General features: G+C 43.3%; 2 protein-coding genes across 3 annotated transcripts in view; one reads left to right on the forward strand and one right to left on the reverse strand.

Moving 5' to 3' along the window:
* The window catches only part of SGPL1 (sphingosine-1-phosphate lyase 1), an 85,032-nt gene that overhangs the window by 18,312 nt on the left and 41,248 nt on the right, over positions 1–25,472 (reverse strand). The gene's annotated exons all lie outside the window — the stretch shown is intronic.
* On the forward strand, positions 18,396–25,001 carry PCBD1 (pterin-4 alpha-carbinolamine dehydratase 1). The gene is made up of 4 exons (XM_067552952.1): positions 18,396–18,661; positions 23,097–23,228; positions 23,700–23,780; positions 24,291–25,001. The coding sequence occupies exons 1-4, from the start codon at positions 18,659–18,661 to the stop codon at positions 24,387–24,389; spliced, it is 315 nt and encodes a 104-aa protein (XP_067409053.1). The 5' UTR covers positions 18,396–18,658; the 3' UTR covers positions 24,390–25,001.

The following is a 25,472-nucleotide window of genomic DNA, read 5'->3' on the forward strand; positions in this document are numbered from 1 at the left end:
TCAAAATATTACATTTTCCAAATTTTCCTAAAAAACCTCTAGTTTTTATTAGGTTTTCCAAATCAATTAAAATATAATTTTTAGATTTTAAATCTATATAGCTATAGATAAGCATTTCCATGTGGTGGTTTGAACCCAAACACAAAAGTACTGCATCAGTGCAAGAGAGCCAGAAGGTGAAACACGCTAAAATTAAAATGAAATTAACCAGATTAGTTCCATTGTCCAAAGCAAGTGCCTTAGTGGAATGCAAAGAAAAACCAGCACGCTAGCTGCATGCATAGTGAAAAGTAAATTTTATTTTTAAATTTTGTTCTGTTTTAATAATCCAAGGTGTTAGTCACACAGTAGGGAACTTTTTTTTTTTTTTAATATGGATTTTTACTTTGAGCATATCCCTTTAAATTGAATTTTACTTTTTCCAGTGCAGCAAAAATATCTTCATAAATCCCCAGATTTACTATTTAATCAGTGGAAAATACCAGCAGGAGACGTCTGTGAGAATTAAACATGTACAAACATTAAGAAAGATCATAAGTGATGTATACTGACAAATGAAATTCTGTAGCTTATATTATAGATAGCTGTTTCTGGATATATGATTTATAAATTTGCATTAAGCATCTGAACCTTTATCTAATCACTGTATAAATAACTTGTAGTGGTGGTTTCAGGGCAAGTTACATATGTAAGGTTTTTGGGGGAAAGCATCATCAAAGGTGAAGTGGGAGAAGTTATCAGGGAAAAAAGCCTCTCTCAAAAATGTTATTGAAGGGCCAGAAAAAAAAATGGCTAGGCATTCAGGACTGGGAAAATCAATCAGAAAGGATTGTATTTATGTTATGGTCCATACCCGTTGGGTGCTGGGATGAAGGATGAGCCAGACCCCTGGGGTTGGGAGAGAATGTAATGAATAAATTGACCCCTTGGATACTGGCAAGGCAGGGACAGGTCAAAGGAGAACATAGAAATATGGTTTTCCTATCAAGCAAAGAAAGAGGCTCATATTGGACCAGAGAAGGCTTTCCAGGTCTTGAAGTGCAGACTTCCAGAGAGGCTTGCTGGAACTCAGGAGCAATAGTTTGTTAGGCTGAGAGTGTAAGTGCGAAACAACCTTCAGTGATATATTCTTTAGTAATTCAACCAATAGTCTAAGTAGCTCAATTAAACTGCTTCTCTTTCCCCACTGATTAGACTAGCTTTGTGTTTATGATGTTTGTCAATTTCTCCATTTTCCATACTCTGTCAATAAACTTTCCTCTACTCTATGATGAGCCTAAACTGGAGGTGAGCATTGTTCCACTGAGGCAATTCACTATTAATTTGTAAAACTACAAAGGCGATACCTATCAGAAGTAATTTATGACAGCCCTTCCTCAATCCAAGGATCACTCCAATTTGCTGGGATCTGTGTCCTAGTGTGCTGCATGACTATGAAATTTAAGATTCAAGGCCACTTTCTGAAGCTGATGTTTTGAAACACTCAAAGATGCAGTCCTTATGGAGAGGAGAGTATTATAAGTGAGTGGCATGACAGAGTAGCCTATTAAAACTAATACAACTCAGAAGCTGGCTGAGCTGCACAAGCAGCTGAATACTTCAAAACTTAGGCTTCTTTGTCATCAGATAAGAAAGTTTCCAGTTTAGGCCATGCTGAAGAGGACCAGGTGAATGGGCTTAACAATCAGATCAAAGGAGCAATTGCCTGGCATTCTTTGCAGACAACCCAATTTGAAAAGAAATAGGGAAAACAGAGTCCATCTGACCTTAGGTAGTCTGAGGGGCTATGTGGCTGTGTGGAGCAGTTGATGTTCATTTAGCATGGGAGACTATTTAAAATGTAAAATAACTCTGCTGCAACCGTTATCTTCCCAACCTCATTCTATGCACTGCAGAATAAAGACCTCACCATGGTGTTAAGCAACAGGCATTCATGTTCTAACATGGCCTGCCTGCTCACATAGATATTTCTAGTTCATCTCTCCATCTTTGTTGCTTGCAGCTCTTCCTACACTTACTATCCATTGGTCTCCACCATGTCATTATGTGGTCCACCTACCCTCTCTCCTGCAGTGGGGCCAGGTTATTCCCACTTCAGCTTCTTCACAGTCTTAATGACATTTCTCTGATCCGGTTGGTTCCCTTAGATACAATACACTCCTTTCCATGTATGGTTGCCAACAATTCACTCCTGCTTGTCTTCTTGGTAAACGCCATGCTTCTGGCTCCCAGTGTCATGACATAATTTCTCTCAGGCAAACAGTTCTTATCCTCAGAGCAATTCTAAAAGGTCCATCCAGCCTCTACCTTCACCCAAGCCAGTGACTCCACTGCCTAAGACATGGTTAAGGGAAAGGTAACCATCCAACTGCTCCTTTCCTGGGTTGGCAATGTGCACTAGGAATCTGCCAACCTACAAGGTGGATTCTGGAAAGCAACAGGAGACATTAACTTTTAGTCTGGAGGAACGTAATTCAGACATCAATAAATATTGATCTTCCTTCTTGACCTAGACAGACATTCTTAGATTACTGACAAAATGAGGATAATTATGCATTATTTATCTACCTTTAAAAGGTATACTGTTCTTTTTTTCTTAAGGCTGTTCACTGAAGTCCTTTGTGGAAAGAGAGAGGAGGTTGAGTTACTTACCCCATCTCCTTCTAAAAATCAACATACAATAAAAAAATTCCATCAGAATGGTCAGTGTTCATTAAGAAAGAAACAAGCCGGGGGAGGAAGAGAGGGGAAGCTAGAGGAGAGGCTGGCCTGTTGCTGTCACTCAGGTTGCTCTTCCTGATGCTGAAAGCAGAGTTAATGAAGACAGATGGACTCATCCATGCTGTTGGGCCATGGATACTAATGAAAAGTATTTAATGGTCAAGCGCTGTCACTGGGAGAGTTGATTAATTAACAAAGGAAGGAAGGAGAGGGACTCTAATGGCATCCCAGCTACTAATAGAGTCAGGTAGCATAGCCATAAAAATGAGGAGGGTATAACTGCAGGATCACAGCTTACCTTCACTGCAAGTAACAAAGGCAGCAGGTCTGTTTCTCTCTCTAACCTCTTGCTTTAAAGGTATGTGCCCAGAATAAATTGCTGCCTCTCCTGCAATTAATTTAGACTTTGGATCTGGGAAGCTATACGGTCAAGTGCTTAGAGAAAGGGGTTGGGGACATCCCTGGATGTTCTAGGTTTAAGCACTCAACTTCTCTGAGTCTCTGCTGATAAATTGTATAAAAGCAAAATGAAAGTTTGAGGAGAAATGGTCTTGTGGTTAAGGTACCTGACTGGGGATTAAGAGATCGGGGTTCAGTTTCTGGCTCTGTCACAAACTTCCTATGTGACCTTGTGTCCTGTACGAAACAATCTCTGTGTTGCAGCTCCCCACATGTAAATATTGGACAATTAACACTTCCTTTTTTCTACCCTGACTTGTCTATTTAATTATAAGCTCTTTGAGGGAGGAACTTTTTTGTGTTTATGTACAGGCCTAGAACAACTGGGCCCTGCTCTCCACTGGGGCCTTTATGTGCTACTGCAATACAAACAATGAAACTGAATTCCCAAGAAAGGGGTGCTGTATCTCAGATGAGCATCTGTAGAACAAACAAACAACAAAATATCTGTCATATATACACACGTGCTTGCTTGTTAAAACAAAGACGGGAGGGACTGCCACACCTATAAAAAGGTATTATTGTGTCATATCTAAGCATTGATTATTTTATTGGCCCAAGATTTAGGACTTGCTGTATTTAATCCTGGACAGGTGCTAAAATCAACCTGCTGGGCTGATGGACCAGATGTGTCACCATTTCAAGTTCTGATGTCTGACTGATGTCTAGGACAGAATCCAGTGCAATATACCAACAGAAAACTGATAACTAACCCTTATGGCATTAATGAAAGGTTTTCAAAGTTTACATCTTACAGTGAAAATATTAAAAATTCATTTTAATATGTTCAGTGTCATCTACACTTTGAAGATGAAGAAACAAATTTGGCAGAACACTAAGTTTTATTAAGTACTAGGCCTGGATCCAGGATCAGAGAGAAACCATTTTGACACCAGACTATTATATGTCTGTTCTGATACTGTGGGGATGACATAGCTTAGAAATGGAGTATCCCATTTGCCATCAATTTATTCAGAGCCTACAATTTGGAATCTGCTGAACTTAAATGCAGAATGAAATGTTAATGAAAATGTTAATGAAATGGTCTCAAAAGTATTGCAATTCTTTCCCACCCCCCACCCCCCATCTGATATTTGTTTATAAGAGCCAAAGGGATATGAAATTCTATAGCATCTCTTTATGTAGGTCAAGGCCCTTTGAAGGATCCAAACTAGTTTTATCCTATAGTCTGTACACCAAGCATAAACTTTGAAAAAGTCATTTCCCGCTTAGCACCACTCAGCCAACAGAGTTGCTGTATGTAGAACACAAGGATCCTAGGTCAAATATCAGCTTCAGGGCACACAGAGAGCAAATTAAGATGCAAGACTGAGGACTTGTCTCACAGGAGCTAACGATCCACAGGGGCCACTAATTAATTACTTAGAATTACAATTGTAATTATCATTCTAAACTGAAATCACCAGCTTGATCACATGTTGAAAGCAGAGGTTGAAATATTGTAAGACACATGGTTGCACAGACATAGATAGATGGCTACAGACAGACATTTCATCAATATCTATTTTTTGCTTTTCCTACCGATCTATTGTAGATTATCGATCAATAGCTGGTTACTAAAGACAGATACTCCAGACAGACAGGAGTGTGAGCTTCCACTCTGTTTATTGAATGATGACCTTGACAAAACAGAAGTCATCAACACTTCTAAAATGTGAATAACTTACTCAGAAATGCCATTACTACTCTATCAGATACCCCAAGAATCTCCCAGTTAAACTGGAACTGGAATTGCTAGTCTCCAGCATCTCAATCCTGGACTCACTGCTTTCCTAGATCTGTGCCTAGCGGCTCCAAAGGTGTATAATTTCTAATTATCAAACCCCACTCCTTTTGCTCAGTGTTCCTTCCTTTCCCCACCAGCATCTCGTATTCCCCCATCTGAAAAACTCCATTAAGCCCCCCTCCAAGGCATGCCTTCCTTTGACTTCTTGGTTCTGCTGCTGACTCTTATGTGGAGAAGAGTAAGTGAAGTTGTATTAGGCACAAATGCCCACCCTTTTTTCCCCACAACCTGTCAGGACTATGTTTTGTGCCTCTCTAGGGAGCTTGGCAGTCTGTGGCCTGGTCTACACTACAGAGCTAGGTGCTCACATGGACTTAATTCTATAAGCATTGTGGCAGCACGACTTCTCCACTTTAGTGAGTCCGATGCTTCCCTCTAGCGGCGGGCCAAGGCGATTATTCTTCCCTCAGAATTCTCCCCCTCTACAGGTGGGTGACAGTAACACTGTTCCCCAAAATGGCCCTTCCCTTTGGGTTTCCAGTCACATCTCTGGACCTGCTAAGCCCTCGGCTCTTTGCTGGGACTTTGGCCCATTCAGTGAACAGCTAGGGCAGAGGCAGGCCCACCCTCTACTCCAGGCCGCAACAAGTAGCAGCCTCGTGCTGCTGATTTCAAGAGTGCTACTAGCTTCCCTAGGTTACCTGTCCACTGCTCCTCAGCTCACTGTCCACTCCCTGCTTGAGCAGGGCCTCTCCCAGCCTCCTTGTCCTCAGTCTCTGATACCACCTCCAGGTATGGCAGCCCCAAATCAAACACACAGTTCAGTTTCCCTCTGGCAGGGTCATTTCCCTCAGGCCTCCAGGCCTGGAAAGGCCCTCAGCCCTGCATGGGCAGGGTTTCTCACCCCTCTCTGTACCTGTGGGGTTCTCTCCAGCAGCTCACCTCACTCGCACAACTCCTATCACTCACCACTGTCTGGCTGGAACAGAGGCTTTTAGCAGGTCCCTGATTGCCCCAGGTGCCCTAATTAACTTGGAGTAACCTATGTTCAGCTACCAAGGGAAGAGGGACCTACTGATCCTGAGACTAATATACCTGCTGTAGGTTTGGAGCTGCAGGGACCAGTGCATCTGACTTGCTGTGTTCACCATACCTCCATCTCAGCCAGACCCCTTCTGCTGCCTTACTAGCTGGTGGCTCCTTGGCAGTTGCTGTCAAGGGGTGGGGTGTTATGGGGTGCTACTTTGCAGTACAGTGTGTCAAACCTGGTTAGCCCACACTGCACCGTCTGCACTAGGTACGTCATCTGACTCCTCAACCTGTGGGCCGGTCTGGGTGGATAGCCACAGAAAACTACTTAGCAGGTTTTTAAAAAGTGTGTTTTTCTGTGATTTGGTTCCCAGTGTGAACAGTGGAACTGACTTATCCATTTCAGCCTAGGGAGAAGACAGGAAATGAATAACGAACTCTCAGAACAGTCTGAAGCAACAGGAGAAAGAGAATCAGGCCCACTGAATGGAGATGGGAGAAAGAGGAATGAATGCCCTGTCAAGAAGGTAACAGTGCCATCCCCCTTGGAAGGCACCCTAAAGGCTGTAGCAAAATGTAGCACAATAAATGGCCAAACCCTGCATACAGATCCAAACCCAATGCAAGTGTGACAAGAGCCTCACATTGCTGCTCTGCACAACTCATCCACAGATGCTTCTCCTCCCTCAGTCCAAGTGGTGTCCATGGCTCTGAAGAAATTGGCTTTAAATTGGATTGGGCAGGAGAGGTTGGCCAAGGCATAGCCAAGTCAGGAACAGATCCAGTAGCTGAGGCTTTAAGCACTGTTAGGAGAATGAAAAGGGACTATTTCCCTGAACTTCTGCTTCTGGAGCAAATAGCCTTCCAGGGCCTTACAGATATCCAAGGAGCACAAGATTTCCTTCTACACCTTGAGTTTGTACAAAAGCTGTGGAGGGAAACTCCCCGATTAAGTTGGAGAAACTACTTTGGTGAGGAAGGTCTGGCACACTTGAGAACTGATCCTTACTGTAAATGCATGTCTTGGTAGTTCTAGTGCAGAGGACTATAGAAGAACGACAGGGTTTTAAGATGAAAATATGTTCAGAATTAAGTCAGCTTGAGAATTTTTTATTTTTTTCTACAAATCTATGAGTTCTGAAGTTCCCACCCCCTGATGACTTGTTTCATTTTTTCTATGGCAACCAGCCCTATAATATTGTATTACCGGGGAGCAAGCTTCAAGAACCTCAATTCTTAGCCAAATCCTCTGAGTGTGCAAAATCAGGATGGAAATTTTGGGATTGGCCTCACTCCTAGACCTCTAATAAATTTCTGCTGCCAGGTGATGCAAAAACTACTGTGGGAATGGACTTTCTTACATGGTTGCAGCAATTCTAAGCCAGGCCTGAGACAGTGCAGAAGCAACCACAGAAGGGAAAAAAACCACAGGAAAAAGTTATCCAAACTTTTGAGCCTCATAAAAGATTGGGTTTGAGTTCTACGGCAAGGTGTGGAGGGGCTTTCATTCAAACCAGATTACCCATTCCTACAATGTGCTCCATATGCCCATTGAAACATGTGACTCTCCTTCAGGTTGGCCAAACAGAATGGATTTTGGCCAGGTATTCCATGGTAAGCTGTCCAACTCCAACAACATCTATGAAAATAATTTCAACAAGTGTCCCTGGCCCACAAGAGAATTGGGGTTATCAAAACATTTGTACAGTTCTCTTCCCAAAGATACTATTTATCCCTATATCCTTTGGGCAGTTGCTATTCCAAACGGCTCTTGGAATTTCACCCACTTCAGCACTAACTGAAGCATCTATGAATTCACCTCTTTCTTCTCCTTACAGAGGGGCTCATGCTTTCCAAACTGAAGCCACGCTCTTGTTATGGAGTGGGTTAGGATTCTATTATTGAATCACTCCTCAGCTACACAGGTGCCCTTCTCATGCTATGGTAAAAGATTCCTTTCCCCGGCCTGGTGAGACACTGTTTTCCAGAACTTCCAACACTTTCCCCAGTGTCTTGGCTCATACTGTATAAGGAGAAAGCTGCAGTAACATACAGCTAAAACTATTTCTTTACCGCAGCACCTTCAAACTAGTAACAGAAAGATTATACTCTCAAACTCATATTAGTATAGAGACAACAATATGGGATGTTCTAGTGCCACCTAACTCACTCCTGAGATAATTCTTACCAGCATTTTTCCACTCTGCTATGTACATAGCTCTCACAGCAACCATCACCTCCTTTCTGAGTAGTTAAACTTAGTAAGGATGTAAGTCCAAGCTATCCAAAATAAAAATGTCTATTATTAATTCATAATACAGTAAACACAGCATACAATACTGCAACCAGGGATTTCATACACATTTACAGGCCCTGACAATCTCTACTGATGCTCCTCACATTCTAACCTGACAGAGGCAGGATGGTCCAGTGGTTGGAGCTCTGGCATAGGACTCAAGGGAACTGGGTTCCATTCCCGGTGCTGTCACAGCCTTCCTGTCTGACCTCGGGCAAGGCTCTGAGTCCCCTCTGTGTTTCAGTTTCCCCATCTGTAAAATGGAGATGATAGTATTTCCCTGCCCTCAGAGGTGTTGAGGAGAAATGCATTAAAAATTGTGAGATGCCCAGATACTACAGTAACGGGGAAGGAGGGGGCAATATCTTAAATTGCTAGACACTAGCACAGCACCATTGTGCTGTAAAGGGAAGCAAATTTCTCACTCCATCAGGAGAATCAATACTACAACTCCTCTCTTGTCGCTCAGCGGATGGTAGGGGTACAGCTTTCTATTTCCCTCTATCTTATCCGACCTATGGAAGGGACTTTTTGTAACCATAATGTGAAGTAGATCAGTATTTATTTTGTTTACAAGCCCTTACAGGCAAACCTCACTGGTATTTTGGATTCTTGGCATCACCATGTGTATTTTCCAATTTATTTTTACCCTGCTTTGGACAAACAATGGCAGCAGTGTGGTCTGCATACAAACTGAGCTTGTAAAATGCAGCATAAACACACCAGGATAGGGCAGAAATGGGGACGGTGGTATAACTGGAGGGTAGCCACATCACAAAAGCACATATGCTGTAACTAGGGAAAAGAATGTGCCCCATACACCCAACAGCGAATTTACTACACGCATTTCATATCCACAAGGATTAGACAGCTCAACAGTTACATTAGGATAGTAACTCCTAAGTTTGCTCTAGCACATAATACTTAGCAAATTCTTATAACTGTGGTCACCACAGTTCTTCCCATTCCTTGAAATGTAGTCAGGGTTCAACTCAAACACTATGCACTGCCCCATTTCTTTTCTACTACTCACTTGATGCAAAGAAAGCAAAAACTTGCCACATTCCTGCAGCTGGAAATTCTCCCTGCACAGGGGAGTCCCCAATGGACATATAGCCAGCATAGCCCAGTCATATGGCTCCTTCCCCACAGCCTCTGGTGCAAATGGCATGCCAAGGATGGGGATGAGTGACCAGAGCATGATGTGCTCTAGCTATATTCATTTGCTGGACATGCCTTTGGGGACTATTGCCAACTGGATCAAATCAGAGCATCTCCCAGGCTGCTCTTACCTGCTGGACAGAGAATCAAAGAACCATAATCAGCTTCTTCTTCATGCTATCCCTTCCTGCTTTGCCACGCAATCTCAGCAAACCAGAGAATCAACCTTGGACCTGGAAGTTGTTGAGGGCAGGGAAATAAACACAGGACCCCATGCTGTCATTGTTACTACTAGCTGGCACATCAAGGTCAGCCTGACATTTGGAAGAACTCAAGCTGTATTCTTTCTGCATCCTACATCAGTTTCAAGCAATAAAGATTTGGAAAGTAGAATTACAAAAAGATGATATGACCACGTAGATTAGAAAAAAAAAAAACTATTACTGCTCTCCTGTCTCCACAGTGCTGAGACACTAAAATGATTTTTCACTACTATCAGCCTCCAAAGCAGATAGGACTCAGAAGATACATTTGGAGCAGACCCAGGCAGCAACAAGGGGCTATTGTCACGGAGTCAGTTTTCTTAGAATAACTACTCTTTATATTCTTACAGAATTACATTCTTAATTCTGGGCTTACAGAATTAGCTGTCACTTTTAACATTAGAACTGCACACCGTTTCTTAAAACTGCCTCTCTCTGTGCATATACAGCAATTTCAGGGAGTTCACCAACTTAGCGTTTTCCTGACCCCTCGTGACAGGAAGAGGGCACTACAACAACTAAATGAAATTTTACACAAGAAAGCTAGTTTCATTTCTTAGACCTGTATTTAGCTAATCAGATTTATCTTTAAAGATGAAGTGAAGATACATACTAAATCCCAACACTCAGAAAAGTGCTACCCTCAAACTATGTTCCTATAGTCCATGAACTCCCCAGGAAACTGTGGCCCTGCTGCTGAGAACATCCTGGAATTAAGCGAAGAAAGTGAAGGCTGAGTATCAGAAAAGTCTTCCTAACAGTGGGATCTATTAGATTGTGTTGTGGTCTCCCAAGGGAAATAGCAAAAGTCTTGTCACTTGAATCATTTAAAATTGGATTGGACAAAGCACTAGAAAAACATATTCATATAATATTGTTCTTCAGGACAGCAATATATCACTCCAGGGAGACCTTTGCCTTAGCAAAGATGAACTATGTGACCTAGTGGCATTTACTCTGGATTGGCTCATCCTCAATACATTTCCAAACTAAATTTTCTGAGTCCAAGACAGCAGCACCTGTCTATTCTGTGAGTCAGGATTATCTAGAGGAGGTGGGAGAGGAAGGCAGATCTCATGATCACACCCGCAGGTGACACCTACACAACTAACTTTACCTCTGGGCAAGCCTGATGTAGCCACTACCACCTCCACACCCATTCACATGTAGATCGACTGATTCCAAAATGGGGAGGATGGGGATAATACACCCTGATTTTACAAATCTCTTTTGTACAAAACAGAAAGTGTACCAAACTGTGAGCTACATTTTGTGGACAGAGGTCCAGCAAAGACTGAATTGAGGCACCAAACTCATTCCCTCACTCCAAGTCATGGAAACATGAATGGTCTAAAAAAAGACCCATTGGAACATGTAATCCAAGCCCTACCAGGGTAGGAATGGTCCTGTCTGTATAGTCTCAGGTGTGCTGCAATGGTACTTCCACCACTTTCATCTAAAAGCAACTCCCTGCTCTTCACCACCCAGTACTCAGTCTAGATTCCCTGGCTTCATTTCATCTCCTTACTCTTTATTATACCCCTTTAACACCCTTGATGTTAATGTCCTCTACATACTTGCAGCTGTATTGCCCTTTAATGCAATATATTAAATCTAGTTTTCCCAAGGGGAAGACAGGTTGGTGCATTGACCCTCTGCACTGCCACACCCCTCTATCTGAAATTAACACACATATTAGGTGAGTTGACTAGAGAAGCCCCACTTTGTATGGGTCTCCAATCTGTTTTATTCATTGCTCTAACACGAATCCTGAGTCCTCAATGACTTTGGTGAAGTGATTTGACAAGATAGTGTCTCATAGGGCTAATTAACAATTCATCTATATTTATCTGGCCCTTTTGTCAATGTAAAGTTGTCACAACTCTCATAAATCCCAAAAGCGAAACAAGCCCTTAAATTAAACCTATTATATCCCAGTAGTAAAGTTACAAATACAAGCAGAGGGATCAAAGATAAATATCTCTCTAATGATAGCCCCTCCAAGTCAGCATTGAGTTTTATTAGGGGGCTGGTATAAGGAAGTTTGTATCTTTGTTGCCTGTGCTATACTTTAACTCAGCTTGTCTTAATTCCGCTATACTGACATTGTTATTCAAATGCCCTAATTCAGAATTAGGTTTTGAAAACACCCGTGTGTGCGCACACACAATTCTTGAGACTCTAGAGAGGTTCCTTGTTTATCCCCCAATTAAAAGCTCTCTTCTCCCCTCAATATGCAAGCTTCAGTCCCCTGAAACGGACAAACCGAAGGCAGAATAGAGTCCTAAAAACCAACTCATTCCTCCCAACCAGAAACGCACGCCCCCCTCTGTGCACCAATAATTGTCCCATCCATGCTGCCTCCGCTAACTCAAGGCTTGTGGTTGAAGCCATGTGTGATTATTGTTCCACCTCACTGAATGGAGGGAATTTGAAGACGACTCTGGTAAGACACCAGCATGATAGCTGTGCCAGTCAGCTAAAGGTGCCTCTTGAATCATAGTGAAAGGCAGAGCTGCTTTACTGTGCAAATTTGGGCTCTCTGAGCAGTCAAACAAACACCATCTACTTGGAAAAGAATGATACTGTTCAACCAAGAACAGTTTATTCAAATATGAATAGCAAAATTCTCCATCTGATTCTTAAACCAAGATTACAGATGGCAAGTGGGTAACTAACTGATCATCTTAAATACTGGGACCTCTTTCCTGTTGGGGTCACAAATAATGCCATTTTCCAGGAAGAGAGGTGAGTTAGACACATGCCCATTTTAATTCAAGTATTTGATTTCAAATACAATTTGCAGTTTACCCACCTTACCTTGGGACTTTCACAATGGGGAGATGAGCTGAACTAGTGTGACATAGCTGTTCAGAACTGCATTGAAATACAGTGTAAAACATTCTGGGGTACTGATGGTCACAAATTCACAACTCTCTCTTCCAGCTCCAGCAGATATCGACATCAGTGAGCGTGAGACATGTTACATCATCAGAGAAGGGGATGCTGAAGGAAACTGGCACAAGTTCTATCCCTAGAGCAACAGCAGCATCAACTGTATGTTATTTAGGATTTGTACTGATGAAAATTGCTGTCTTCATCAGCTCTTGGGACCACATTATTTCAGACAGGGTCAGGCCTGTTGGATGAAAGGCAGAGGGCTGGAATGCATTGGGCCTCAACCTCTCCTTTGACTCCCCAGCCATGAGGTGCTGGTAGATTACTTGATGGATATGGCAGAATTGTCAACAATAATTCAGAAGACTCAGAAATGTTCGATAAATATTTCTGTTCTGTATTTGGGAAAAAGGCAGATGTATTCATATCACAGGATGAATGCTTCCCATTCCAACAGTAACTCAGGGAAATATTACACAGCAGCAATTAAAGTTGGACAGCAGGTCCAGATAACTTGCCTCCAAAAGTTTTAAAAGAGCTGGCCAAGGAGCTCTCTGGACGTCTAGTATAGATTTTCAACAAGTCTTGGACTACTGTGGAACTTCTTGAGGACTGGAAGAAGGCTAATATTGTAACGGTATTTAAAAAGGATGAGGCAGATAATTATAGACTTGTCAGCCTGACATCAGTCCATGGCAAAATGATACAACAGCTGATATTGGACTCTGTAGGAGTGTGACTCACCTCAGAGTGCAGCCCCTCATGGCTGGGCATGGCACAGCAGGCTGTGCTCCAACATCCCTTGTGAGTAGTCACTGCAGCGGTCTGCTTCTTCTCATGAAGCGGCCCCCATCCAGGCCACATTCACTCCCACCCCTTCTGTGGTGACAGAGTCCCATGAACTATGGTCTAGTGATCTTACACCAGGTCTTCAGCCCCCAACTCTGAGCCCAGTCATCTTTACACCCCTTGTCTCTGGGTTTTTGATAGTCCTTACCTCTTGTATCAAGATGTTTCACACCACCTTCCTCCGTGGCCATTAGGGGAACCCAGACCCCTCTCATAGTCAGGCTCCCAGTCCAAGGACTCTGTAGTGAGTAACTAAGATCTGCTTCCTCAGATTCCTTGCAGTTTTGCTAGATTACTTCCTACCTAGCCTTGTCCCTAAACCCTTTTCGGGTTATTGTAGCAAGCACTATTGCCCAGAACTTTCTTCCTGTAGAACCAGTTCCTGATTTTTTTTAATCAAGGTTCACTCTAGGAAGTTACTCTACCCCTACGGCTTCTTGGTGTGTCTCATAAACTTTTACCAGAGTTCCCCTCTTGGGAGCACTCCTAAACCTACTCTCTTCTGAACTTCCTGCTTCCTTTTGCCTTGAAGCCCTTCCTTTATCTTAGCTACCCAGCTCTTCCTCAGCTGGGTCTCATTCATGGTTGAGCTTGACATGCCCTATACTTGCCACCATGTGCCGTAACTGAGCCCTCCAGCTCCCCTTAATCATTTCAGTGTCAGTGTGGGCATACACGCCATCACAGCCTCAATAATTAAAGGAGGATAATATAATATAATTAATGCCATTCAACACGCATTTGTGGAAAATAGGTCTTGTCAACCTAATTTTGGTTTCCAGCATGATGCTGTAGCCAAAAAGGCTAATGTGACCCCTGGATGTAAAACAGGGGAACATTGAAGAAGAAAGGCTATTTTAGCTCAATTTTTGTCACTAGGGTGACCACTGCTGGAATACTTGCTCAGTTCAGGTGTCCACAATTCAAGAAGGATGTTGATAAATTGGAGAGGGTTCAGAGTGAAGCCACCAGAACGATTAAAGTGCTGGACTCCAGGAGCTCAATCTATTTAGCTTCACAATGAGAAGGTTAAGGGGTGATTTACTCCGTCTATAAATACCCATGTGGGAACCAGTTTAGCAGACAAAGATATAATGAGATCCAATAGCTAGAAGTTGCAGCGAGACCAGTGGTTCCCCAACCCTTTTGGCTCGAGGGCCACAGATATCATTTTTACAACCCTGAAGGGCCACCAGTCTCCGCCAGCAACTCCCCACCCCCCTTGCAGCCAGACTGAAGGGGTTCAGCAAGGAGGCTGCCTCCTCACTGATCTCCCATCCCTCTGGCTGCAGCAGGAAAACCACATGCATCCTGTAGCCCCGTGTGCTCCACCTGGGTCCCTGGTGGCTCCATTTTGCAGCAGGGAGATGGGAGATCAGTGCTCCCCACCGTCTGGCTCCAGCAGGGACCCTAGCTCCTATGGACCCAGGTGAAGCAGTTTCCTGTGCTCCCTATTACAGCCAGGGGGAGAGGAGCGCTGATCTCCCATCCCGTTGGTGGCTGCAAGGAGCCTGCACCGATCTTGTAGCCTGGCAGCAATGCACTCTGCCTGGGTCCTTAGGCAGCGGCTCCCTTCTGCAGCCAGCAGGACGGGAGCAGCCGGCCACTTTGAAATACCCCCCGGGCCACTTTTGGCCCACAGGCCACAGGTTGAGAACCACTGAGCTAGATGTATTCAGAATAGAAACACAGCACCCACTTTTAACCATGAGGGTAATTAACCATTAACATTCCTGGAGTTGCAGTGGGTTCTCTATCACAGGCCATTTCTAAATTAAGAGCAGCCTTTTTTTCTAAAAGATGTGTTCTAGGTCAAACATGAATTAATTTAAGGAAATCCTATGGCCTATGCTATACAGGAGGTTAGACTAGAGGATCACAGTGGACCCATCTGCCTTTGAAATTATGAAAAGTTCACTACTGTGGGTGAGCAGGCATTCACATTGTGATTTGATATGCATACTGCTCCTATTGAGGAATATGTATCCATGGTTATAATTTAACCCTTAGTCAAAGTGGGGATGAAGAGAAAATGGCATTGAAAGGGAACCATATATAAAGTGAAACCACAAAGCACAACATAATGTATATCTCTGTTCATATTGCACTGCTTTGGAATAACTGCTCAGACCACAAAAACCTCAGCCTAATGAGCTGAGATATACATGAATTAGGTTTCCCTATTTCTGAACAGCTCCCACAAGGTAAGCAGTCACTCCAAGTCAAGACTGGCCAAGAACCTCCCAAGGAAAGCCTAGAGTAGGTAGTGCAGGAAGTGGTGTATTTGATTAAGTAAGTGTCTTTGTTCCCCCCTCTGAGTCACTGGGTTCAATAGAGTGCAGTTTTACTAGATGTGCTGTCATTTGGATGAGATGTAAGCCCCGGCTCAGGATCGAGCCTGCCCCCACTCTGTCTACAGCCAATTTTGTCTGGCTTGGGCCAACATGCCTCCTGTGCCTGTGATGCAGGACTCTCCAAGGGGTGGGGTTTGAAGCCAAGTCCTGCTGCACTCAGGCCCAAACTTCATTCTGCAGTGTGGACACAACTCGAACCAGGGCCACAGCTGTGATAGGTGAACTTTCTGGTTGCGTGTACCGGTTCAGCAATACTTTACCGTCAGAGGTCCATTCAGGAGCAAATGACTCACCTTTGGATTCAACAAGATTGCGAAGAGCACAGCAAGCCACACTAATGCACACAGCACTTATGACACTGGAATCCAAATAAGTCCATAAACAGAGCCGGAGGCATTTCAATCTATCAGACAAATACAACCACCATTCTGAACCTGCTGAGAGTGTAACTGCACCTTCTTTTGGAAGGCCTGCTGAGATCAGGATATGGTTTCATAAACCAATGTAAAAGGGGGTTCATGGGATCCTCAGAATAACAGAGGGGACAGTAACTCTGTTTATGACAATGTCATGTGGTGGGAATAGTGTTCCTGCCTGTCTCTGAATGTAGACTTCCAATCATTAAATGCCCTGGCATCATAGACTTTTCCAGTGCAGCCCACATTGGTTTCCATAAATCAGCCTCCGTGGTCCACAAGATTCTGAGTAACAGTGGAATAGTACACTTGTGGTTTAGGCACTCATCTGCTCCGTGAGGAGGGCAAATTATGACCCATCAATGGCCCCAGTGCAGTTTGGAAACCCCATTCTCTCAAAACCAGCAGTTATTTCAAGGATATTGTTTATACCCACCATCTTTGAGTAAATCACACACTTGATTGCCTGGAAACCTCTCCCACCATCTTACCCACAGCTGACTTTCCAATGCCAAACTGATTAGCAACTGTCCGATTGCAGTCTAGGGTAGCCAACTTCTAGCTGGCTAGAGCAAACCACTTCTGGACCGATATGGCTGACCTCATGTGTGTCTTGGCACTGGAGAGTCAGGGCATACTGCTCACAAAGCTTCAGAAATGTAGCTTTCTTCATGCAAAAGTTTTGAAGCCACTGCTGGTCACCCCAGGTCCACATAAGGATGTGATCTCACAAGTCTGGGCTTGTGGCCCTACTCCAGAAGCACCAGTCTGCATCGGGAGCATCAAGAGTTATGAACAGCATCAGCAGTTGAAGTCTTCCACGTCTGTATCATCCTCATCCTCCATTGGGCACCTTTGGTAGGTCAGAAAACACCACCGGAATATCCACCAGCATCTCCTGGACAATCTGCCTGTTTCCTGAAACAGGAATGAATGCTCAAGCAACAGAAGCTCTCCAAGTGGAGACTTCTCCCTGTTGATGGCTATGATAGTTATGAGTCAAGTTTTCTTACGCTACACCATGAGCTGAAGACTACTGCATTCACAGCTGGAGAAGGCGCTGGGAAGCCTAGGACATGGCGGTTTGACTCAGGTCTGCGTATTGCAGCATGGACACTGGAGCCCACATTTGGAGCCCAGGTCCAGAAACTGGTGACCCTATGTTTACAATGAGTGTGATGCTCCAAGCCTGGGCATACAAACCCCAGGTCCACAGACTTGAGTCCCACTAGCCCTGCCATACGTGCAGAAGTCTTTGTCAGAAGTTCCTTTGCATTTTTCGCAAGTGTCAGATTTTAGCCTGGGTCAAATTTAAGTGTGAGCAATTCCATTCTGCCTCTCTATATGCCATCTACCATTTCAATAGGGTATTGTGTTCTTTACTTCCTGCCTACATCACCATATAACTTAGCTTTGTCCATCAAACACTTGCAGCACTGTACACCAGAAATGACTGCATTTCAGTAGTGGGTGAAGTAATGATTAACTCAAGTTCTGCTTTTGCCAGCACATACACACACACACAAAACTAACTGGGGGATAGAAGTGTTTTAAATTGTCCAAGCACTTTGTTTTATAAAACTCTGCAATAAGTATACACAGAGCTAATGGCTTCAGCAAACTGAGGCAGAATAACTTTTCAAATGAACACACAGAGAGTCTCATGTGTGGATCTTCTGAAACGAGGATTTGAGGTTGAGTTGAATAAAGTTCAGTGCATATAATTTCAGTCTCTGTGGGTGATGGAAGTGAATGCTTTATGGATGTGTGTTATTGGCACTGCAGACTCTTCCCTTACCTTCTTATTTACATGCTTTTAAAGAGGCTGGGCAGGGTGTGACCCTGATGCATCTGAACTGTCCCCACTAAAGTTTACATTTGGGTTAATTTTCAGAAACTGTATTGTACAATCCAAGGAGTGGAGGGTAAATAAGATGTTATCACATCATTCAGTGATTACTCAAACAACCCAATTATGTAATCAAATCTATACCCACCAGCAACTGTACATGTAAGCTTTCCATTTTAATCATTATCTTGGTCTTGCTTCAGCAAGGAGCATGTGATGGGGGAAATTGTTAGCCTCCACATAGGAAAGGTGAACACACACTGTTGGTGCTTTTACATAAAACGGATGAAAACACAGGGCAATTTTAGTATACCTCAAAAGATATCCAACAGGTCCAGCTCTGTGCAGGACAGAGCACAGCAGGAAACAGGCAATCAGTGCCCTTTGATTCTGCTGTTGGTAAATCATTAGGACCTGGGCAGCAATTGCAGCTTTTTGTAGTGGGTGGATTTAGAACACTTGCCACACCTCCTCTCCCTCCTCCCCTCCTCACCCTCAGCAAGAAGAGCTCAGACACACAAGCTGTGCCTTTGCCTGTTGCTCATCTGGTCTTTCTTATCACATGCATTTGCTGCATCTGAATACCAGTTACTGAGTCCACAGGCAACCTACAGCTATGGTAAGTCACCACGGCTTGGAAGGCTAGACTTTGCTTTACAGTAACAGCTGCGCTATTTGGAAAGGCAGAAAGGTTTGAGCCAGCTGATCTACTGTAGAAGAGGAGGGAGAAAAGAACAAAGCTTTATTCCTCAGTAATGACTAACCCAGAAAAACCTGTAGGCAGCAACTCAAGTGCTAAGTTATTGTTCACCAGTGGGAGTCTCTCTCTGGGGGAGGGACGGGGTTGTTGGGCTTTCCTTTCTGCAAAGCTGTTACAAATGTGACTAGTCCCCATTAAGACTCCATCAGAGATGCAGCATCCACTGCAATCACTTTATCTTGTGAACCACACTGGCACAGAATTATAACACTGATTGGTTCACTTACATACCACACCCCAGACTCTTGCATAGAAAACATTTGCATTTTTTTCCCTAGCTGCAGCAAAAGCAGGGATGCTGCAGGTTGGACTTGTATCTTATTAACAGAGCTGCATGGGGTCCTATGTTTAGGATAACAGGAATTGCAGATCAGGGCTAAGGTGAATGGGAAGAGATGTGTGGGAGCCCAGCACTATAATTGCAGAGGATGCTGCATGCCAGGCTTGAGATGCACTACTTTGGTTACATCTGTTCATTTGCAGCCCTGCTTGCAGTATATCTATCGCTAGCCGGTAATCTTGGCTTCTCACTTTCATAAGCACCAAACAATCTATAAAAGGAAATTGCTGGATGTGTATTGAGACTTTTTTTAAGGCTCAAGTGAAATTGCACAGAAGAACTCGAGTTGGTTTTTGTGCACGGTTGTGTGGCAAGTCTGCTATGGTTCAGACAGAAATAAACAACAACATGGCTGCTGTGAAATCCTGCCAAACATTTTAAGATTTATTAAATTTGCTGTAATGGGAAACATATTTTAACAAGTGAGAGCATGTGGAAGGCATTAGCTTGCAGTGTTGACAAAGCAGCCGCCTAGTGAGACAAGACTTGAGGACAGAAAACTATGACACATCTAATACTGTGTCCAAGGGGGAAAAGAGGCTGCGCATAGGAGCATTTGAGTTTAGAGAACTCAGGTGGCTTTGGTAATTGGGAGGAGGGCAAGTTTGTGTGCCTGTCATAAGGGGCAGCAGCAAGAGGATTCAGAAGCTAAAGATGATTGGGGGCTAAGTAAGACTACCCCTTATCCTATAGCAAGTTCTAGACTTGATGAGGGAGTCTGGTTCTACCATTTTGCCCCTTTGCCAAACCCTGCCATGGCACCTCCTTCTGGCTTTGAGCTACTCAGACATGCAATAGTGTTTGGGGTACTCCTAGCTGGGATTTTCTAAATCGGAGCTTCACATCGCTACATCGTGCCCTTAATTCAATAGGGAAATAAAGCTCAGTGCAGAAGCCACTGGATCCAGAGTCCAGGGTGAAGGAAGGAGGGAGGGAATACTGCACTGAGAGCTGTCAGGCTAGGATTCACTAGTAGAGCATGGGCCAGTCAGCCAGTGCTGTTGGAACAGGAACACAGTTGATTTCAGTATAGTCAGCTAGAACAGGACTGAGGATCTGTCATACTAGAGACACTACAGTGCATTTTATGGTGACGCAGGGTTTGTTACAACAGCTGCTGTTATTTAAGAGACTGTTGCAAGGGGAGGGGAGGAGCACCGGTGAGGAGACCATAAAGGGTTATATTCCCATGATAAAGGGGAAAGTACATCTGTTCCCTGCTTAGTCATCACTGGCTTATCTTGTTTTAATCATAGTCCTTCCCCAGTGTAGCTTGCCTAGATTGACGCACTTCCATAGTAACAGTGGGGCTGGACTATTAACCTGTTCACGGCTGCTCACGCATTCAGGTGGCTCTAGCCATTTTATAGCAAACAAAGAAGAAAGTAATAGCTGAATCAGAGCAACACTCTGCCCAGACTGTTCTTCCTCTGCTGGTGCCAGTCAGATCGGAGGAATCATACCTGCACTGCTGCATGGCAGCCTGGAGCACTAACCTGTAGCTATTGGGCAGCCAGAAAGGTTATTTGAACATTGTGAAATGGTAAATGATTCTCCCCCCAGTCTCACTCACAAACATACAGCATATGGTGTGTGTGAACAGCCTTTCGCTTCTAGCTGGTGTCTATGCAGCACAGGAGAAAGCGTCTGGTTCTGATGGCTTTGTGGCAAGTCATCTTCCATCCTCACTTTATCCTGGTTGCTAAGATACCTAGAACAAGCTTATCTAAAGATCACACAAAGGGCAATGGCTGAGGTTTTACTGTGCTGAGAGATGTTTACACTGCATCCTCAGTAAAAAAAACTCTGCATCTGATCCTATAACAAAGCAGCTTGAAGGCAGATAGGGCTGAGGTCAGCAGTAGACATTCAGGGATATCATTAAAAGTAATGCTTCTAGGAGGGAAGTGGTGGGGAAGGTGGAGGATGGTGCTTATAATTAAGCTTGTTAGTAGACAGGTAGAAGGAATGCTTTCACAAAATACACTTTGAATGAATCACGCACATTAAATGATACCTGAGATACAGCTCCATGTCAAGAGAAGTTAAAAAATAAATTCAATAGCATCACTTTTAATGTAGTGTTTCACCTTGCATTTTCTCGGATACATTTTATCCATAGCCCATCCATTTGTTTTAAGTTAAGTTTGGGTGTCAGTATGGGACACGTAGGCGCACACATACCAGTAACTCATCATAACTTGTTAGTAGGTAGGATTTATCATAAATGTACCTAGCAGAGGAGTACAGCATGCCTTTGTCTACATGCATAATTATTGTCCAGTATGCTTAAATATGGGCATTCCATGCTGAATGGCTTTTGTAGCGTGTGCACACGCACTCATGCACGCACACACCACTAGAGAACAGTATCTGCTCAGTGACCAGCCTTCTGGGCTCTGCATCCTCAGATTACCTGAATCAGAGGAAACTATGGTTCTATGTCTTTGTGCAGAGGATTCTGAAAATAAACACTACTCTAACTGACCAACGACTAGGCTGACAGAAGGGAATTTAGATTGAACAACATGCTCAAAGCAGCACACACACAATGCACTATTTTAACTAGCTATCAAAAGTTTACAAGATTGCCAAGGCCTCCTGGCCCTTCACCATTTAAGATTCCACATCTTAGGTAAATGTGTGCATGCAACTCCAAAAAATACATTAACTTCAGCCTCAGTGAAGCAAAGATTTTTTTAAAAGTCCATTTAAAGCAGATCATCTAATCTGAAAGGATTTGGGTGCTGAAGCAAGGCATAATCCTTTACTTGTGACCGTTGGCTTTGACAGCAGCTCACCTATCGCTCCTGAACTCTTCATTAAGTCCAGGATAGGTGCTGTGTTGGGCAACTCTCACTTCTCCATTTATGCTCCAAATTAAAAGGTAGCCTACTTAAACTGTAGCCTTCTCCATTTAATCTTGGCTGAATTACTCCACACACGTGATGTGTTGTAAAACTGAGCCATGAAGAATAGCAGCATTATTCTAACAATTACTATAACAGCAACAGCTCTAGCTAACAAGAGAATGAAAGACAATGCACAATAACAACACCTCCTTCCCAATTGTTTGATCCATGGGTTCTCAATCAGGTGGTCACAAACAGAGTCTCCCTTTATTTAGTGGCTAGATGGAAGAAGGGTTCTGAAATGTCTGTTGTAATGTAGGGATATGATATGGAAAAATTGAAGCACTGGTTTAATCTGACCCATCATAAAATGTTCCTCCCAGGATCCAAAGAAGTTCAGGAAGAGTGGAGTGGGGAAAGTAATTGCTTAAACATTAACAGAGCAATAAATCTGTTAACATGAAATTAAATGATTTCTCCATTCATGCAATTTCTGACCCCTAAGTAATCCCTCTTTGCTTATACCATCCTGGAAGGAAAGCACTGCAGTTTGGGGAGCATGGCATATCGCAGCCAGCTTTCAAAGTGAATAAAGTGTTTGTGCATGCATACACACGCTGCTGACCATGAAGGAGAGAAAAAGCTCACTTCTGAGAGAGCAGAAGATACAGATATTTCTGAATTACTTTCCCTCTGGATAATTTAGTTCTAGTATTAGCTTAAGTTTAAAGTATACTTGTTTGGGAGCCTCTCAGCAGTACATAGCAGAGATTGTTCACACCACAAAGCCATCACGCATTTTAACCCAGGTTGTAGCACATGGTGAGAAGGCAGGCTCAGCCATGAAGTGACAGGAATACCGCAGCTCATGACCAATACACCCTGGTATCCATAAAATAGCACAAAGAGGCTCAAGTTACTAGGTGGGTGTTGCAGCTCAAGCAAGGAAAGCCTCATTGCATGTATATTTGATCTGTGCTTCACTGATTTGAGCACCCACGTTTTATTTCGGCTGGGAGAGGAAGTCTTACCTCTGCTCAAGCAAATGTCAATAGCCTGGGTCTTCTTGGTCCATTTCTTTCACTTTGTTTCTCTCTCCTAGGCAGGAAAAGCCCACAGCTTGAGCACTGATGAGAGGGAGCAGCTGCTGCCAAACCTGAAAGCTGTAGGGTGGAATGAGGTGGAAGGGAGAGATGCCATCTTCAAAGAGTTCCATTTCAAGGATTTCAATCGGGTACAGAAATGGACACCTAGGTCCACACTGCGAGCGGTCTGCATTTCAGTTCAGGGATCCCAACCAGGAAGTTAAAATACATATTTTATTTAAACTGGTTTCCTCTGTTCATAGATATTTAGGCCAGAAGGGACCGTTCTCATTTATTCTGAACACTTGCATAACACAAGCCATAGAATGTAGCTCAGTAATTCCTGCATCCAGCTTCTGGCTGAGCTAGAGCATCACTTATTGAAGACATCCAACCACTCAACCAGTCAGTGTTTTTTGCCGAATTTTTTCCATACAAACAGGTGGTCACCTGTGGAAATCTTAGGCAAAGGCAATGTAGTGTTAGACAAGTTCTGTTTGCACCTGGATTCCTAAAATGGAAAGGAAGTTAATTCCATCAAGGATATGCCAACATAACTAACTATGAGCCACTGCTAGAGTCAGTTCAAAGTTAATTTGTCTTTTGTTCCTTCTGGGCAGGCCTTTGGGTTCATGACCAGAGTAGCTTTGCAGGCAGAAAAACTGGACCACCACCCTGAATGGTTCAACGTTTACAGCAAGGTAAAAGACCGGGCGGACAATTAGATCTCGTAACATGGAAGGGGCTTCGGCTTTAACAAAAGATAAACAGTGTAACATTTTCTGTTTGTAGGGTGCTTAGGACAGTGGGATCCTAGGCCATGACTCAGGCCCCTAGGTGCTATGGTAATACAAATAAATAACACTTAACAGAAAGAACTGCTAAGAGTGAGGCGGTTGTTTACATATAATGAGGCAAAACATTTCCCCACTGTCAGACAATTGTATAAATCATGCCTAGCCTCACTAATAGTATTGTAGCATTATGCTGGAGCTATGGTATTGGATCCAATTCACAAAGGTTGGAGCGCCATGAAGTTTGCACCCATCTCGTTTCTGCTGTCCCACTATTAGAGATTTTCTGTAGTGCAGAAGAAAAAATAACGATAGGACTTAACACTACTTCAGATAGACAACTGTTTACAAAGTTGGAAAAGTTTAGAATATGGTTGCTCTTTCCACCAACAGCAGGTTTGTTTTGTTTTGTTTTAGGTTCACATTATCCTGAGCACACACGAGTGTGCAGGCTTATCTGAGCGGGATATCAATTTGGCCAGTTTCATAGAGCAAGTTGCAGCTTCTCTGTCTTGAACAAGGCTGGGAGTACATAAGCCTGAATTGACTAAAAAGCCACCATCATCTCCTCTCTCATTCTTAAAACTGTAGTTAGAGTCATTTGCCAATTTCAAGCAATACTGATCCAAGCAGAAGACAATGCTATGTTCAGCTCCTCTTCCACCACAGCTCAAAGTTCTGGAGGGAATAAGCTGCCCTAGTGTAAAAAGACTTTCTACTTCTCAGTCATCAGGAGGAAAGCCGCTTTTTCAATGGTTTGCATCCATTTTTAGTCCAGTGACTAAATGTATAAAATTGCTTGACCTCTGGTGCTTTTGGCATATATGGTCTTTACCAGAAGAGAGTAATATTATACATGTCACTTTGAATTTATTTTACTCAGGCAGTTGTATGCTTGCTTCTCACTTTACAATTATGCTGTTTCGTCTACAGTAAGACCTATGTCTCTTCCATTAGCATACCATTATCTGTAATGTGCAGTTTGATTACATTTGTAAGCTTAGTGCAAATAGTATTATATCAGGTATGTGGGGTTACCTGTGTTGCAACTGGCCATAATACAAAGCTGGGAGCCAGGAAAGTCAGCTGAAAATATTTAAGTGTTTACAATAAAGTTCTCATAACTTACCAGTTGTTGGTTTGAAGGAGTAATTCATTGCGTAGTTTTGATTGAACTATGAATAACGTCCTTAGTTTTTTCAGCCTAGTTACTCTCTCCTCCCATTCCCCCTATAATTTATTCCACACTTCACCTGGCTCCCATGGCTTCTGCATGGGGAAGCTTTCTTGAGGCATAAATACTTTCTGGAGAAGTTGCATGTGCTTTTACTCATCTCTATCTCAAAGTGAAGTGACACTACAAAATAAAATAAAATAAAAACAGGGTCCAGAAGGGGACATCAGTGAAATGGAGCTGTTAAAGCCAATAGTAATAAACATCAAATTATTCCACATAGGGAAAGGTATTCTTGGGCTCAGAGGGTTTGAAGAGTGAGTATTCAAGATTGTATTGTAGTTGGGGTAGGACTTTGAAAAACAGGAGAATATGTAAAAGAGCACAGTGCAGTGTTATGTATAAAGGCACTCTGATGGAAGCAG

This window comes from Emydura macquarii, unplaced genomic scaffold, assembly GCF_026122565.2.
Source record: "Emydura macquarii macquarii isolate MOO-44397 ecotype Brisbane River unplaced genomic scaffold, CSIRO-AGI_Emac_v2 contig_1390, whole genome shotgun sequence".
In the NCBI taxonomy this organism is placed as follows: domain Eukaryota; kingdom Metazoa; phylum Chordata; order Testudines; family Chelidae; genus Emydura; species Emydura macquarii.

What these genes read in the sequence shown, in the direction of transcription:
- PCBD1 (XM_067552952.1), top strand. An exon ending in ATTTCAAGGATTTCAATCGG is followed by an intron (nt 23,229 to 23,699) that starts GTACAGAAATGG and finishes CCTTCTGGGCAG; the next exon opens with GCCTTTGGGTTCATGACCAG. An exon ending in GGTTCAACGTTTACAGCAAG is followed by an intron (nt 23,781 to 24,290) that starts GTAAAAGACCGG and finishes GTTTTGTTTTAG; the next exon opens with GTTCACATTATCCTGAGCAC.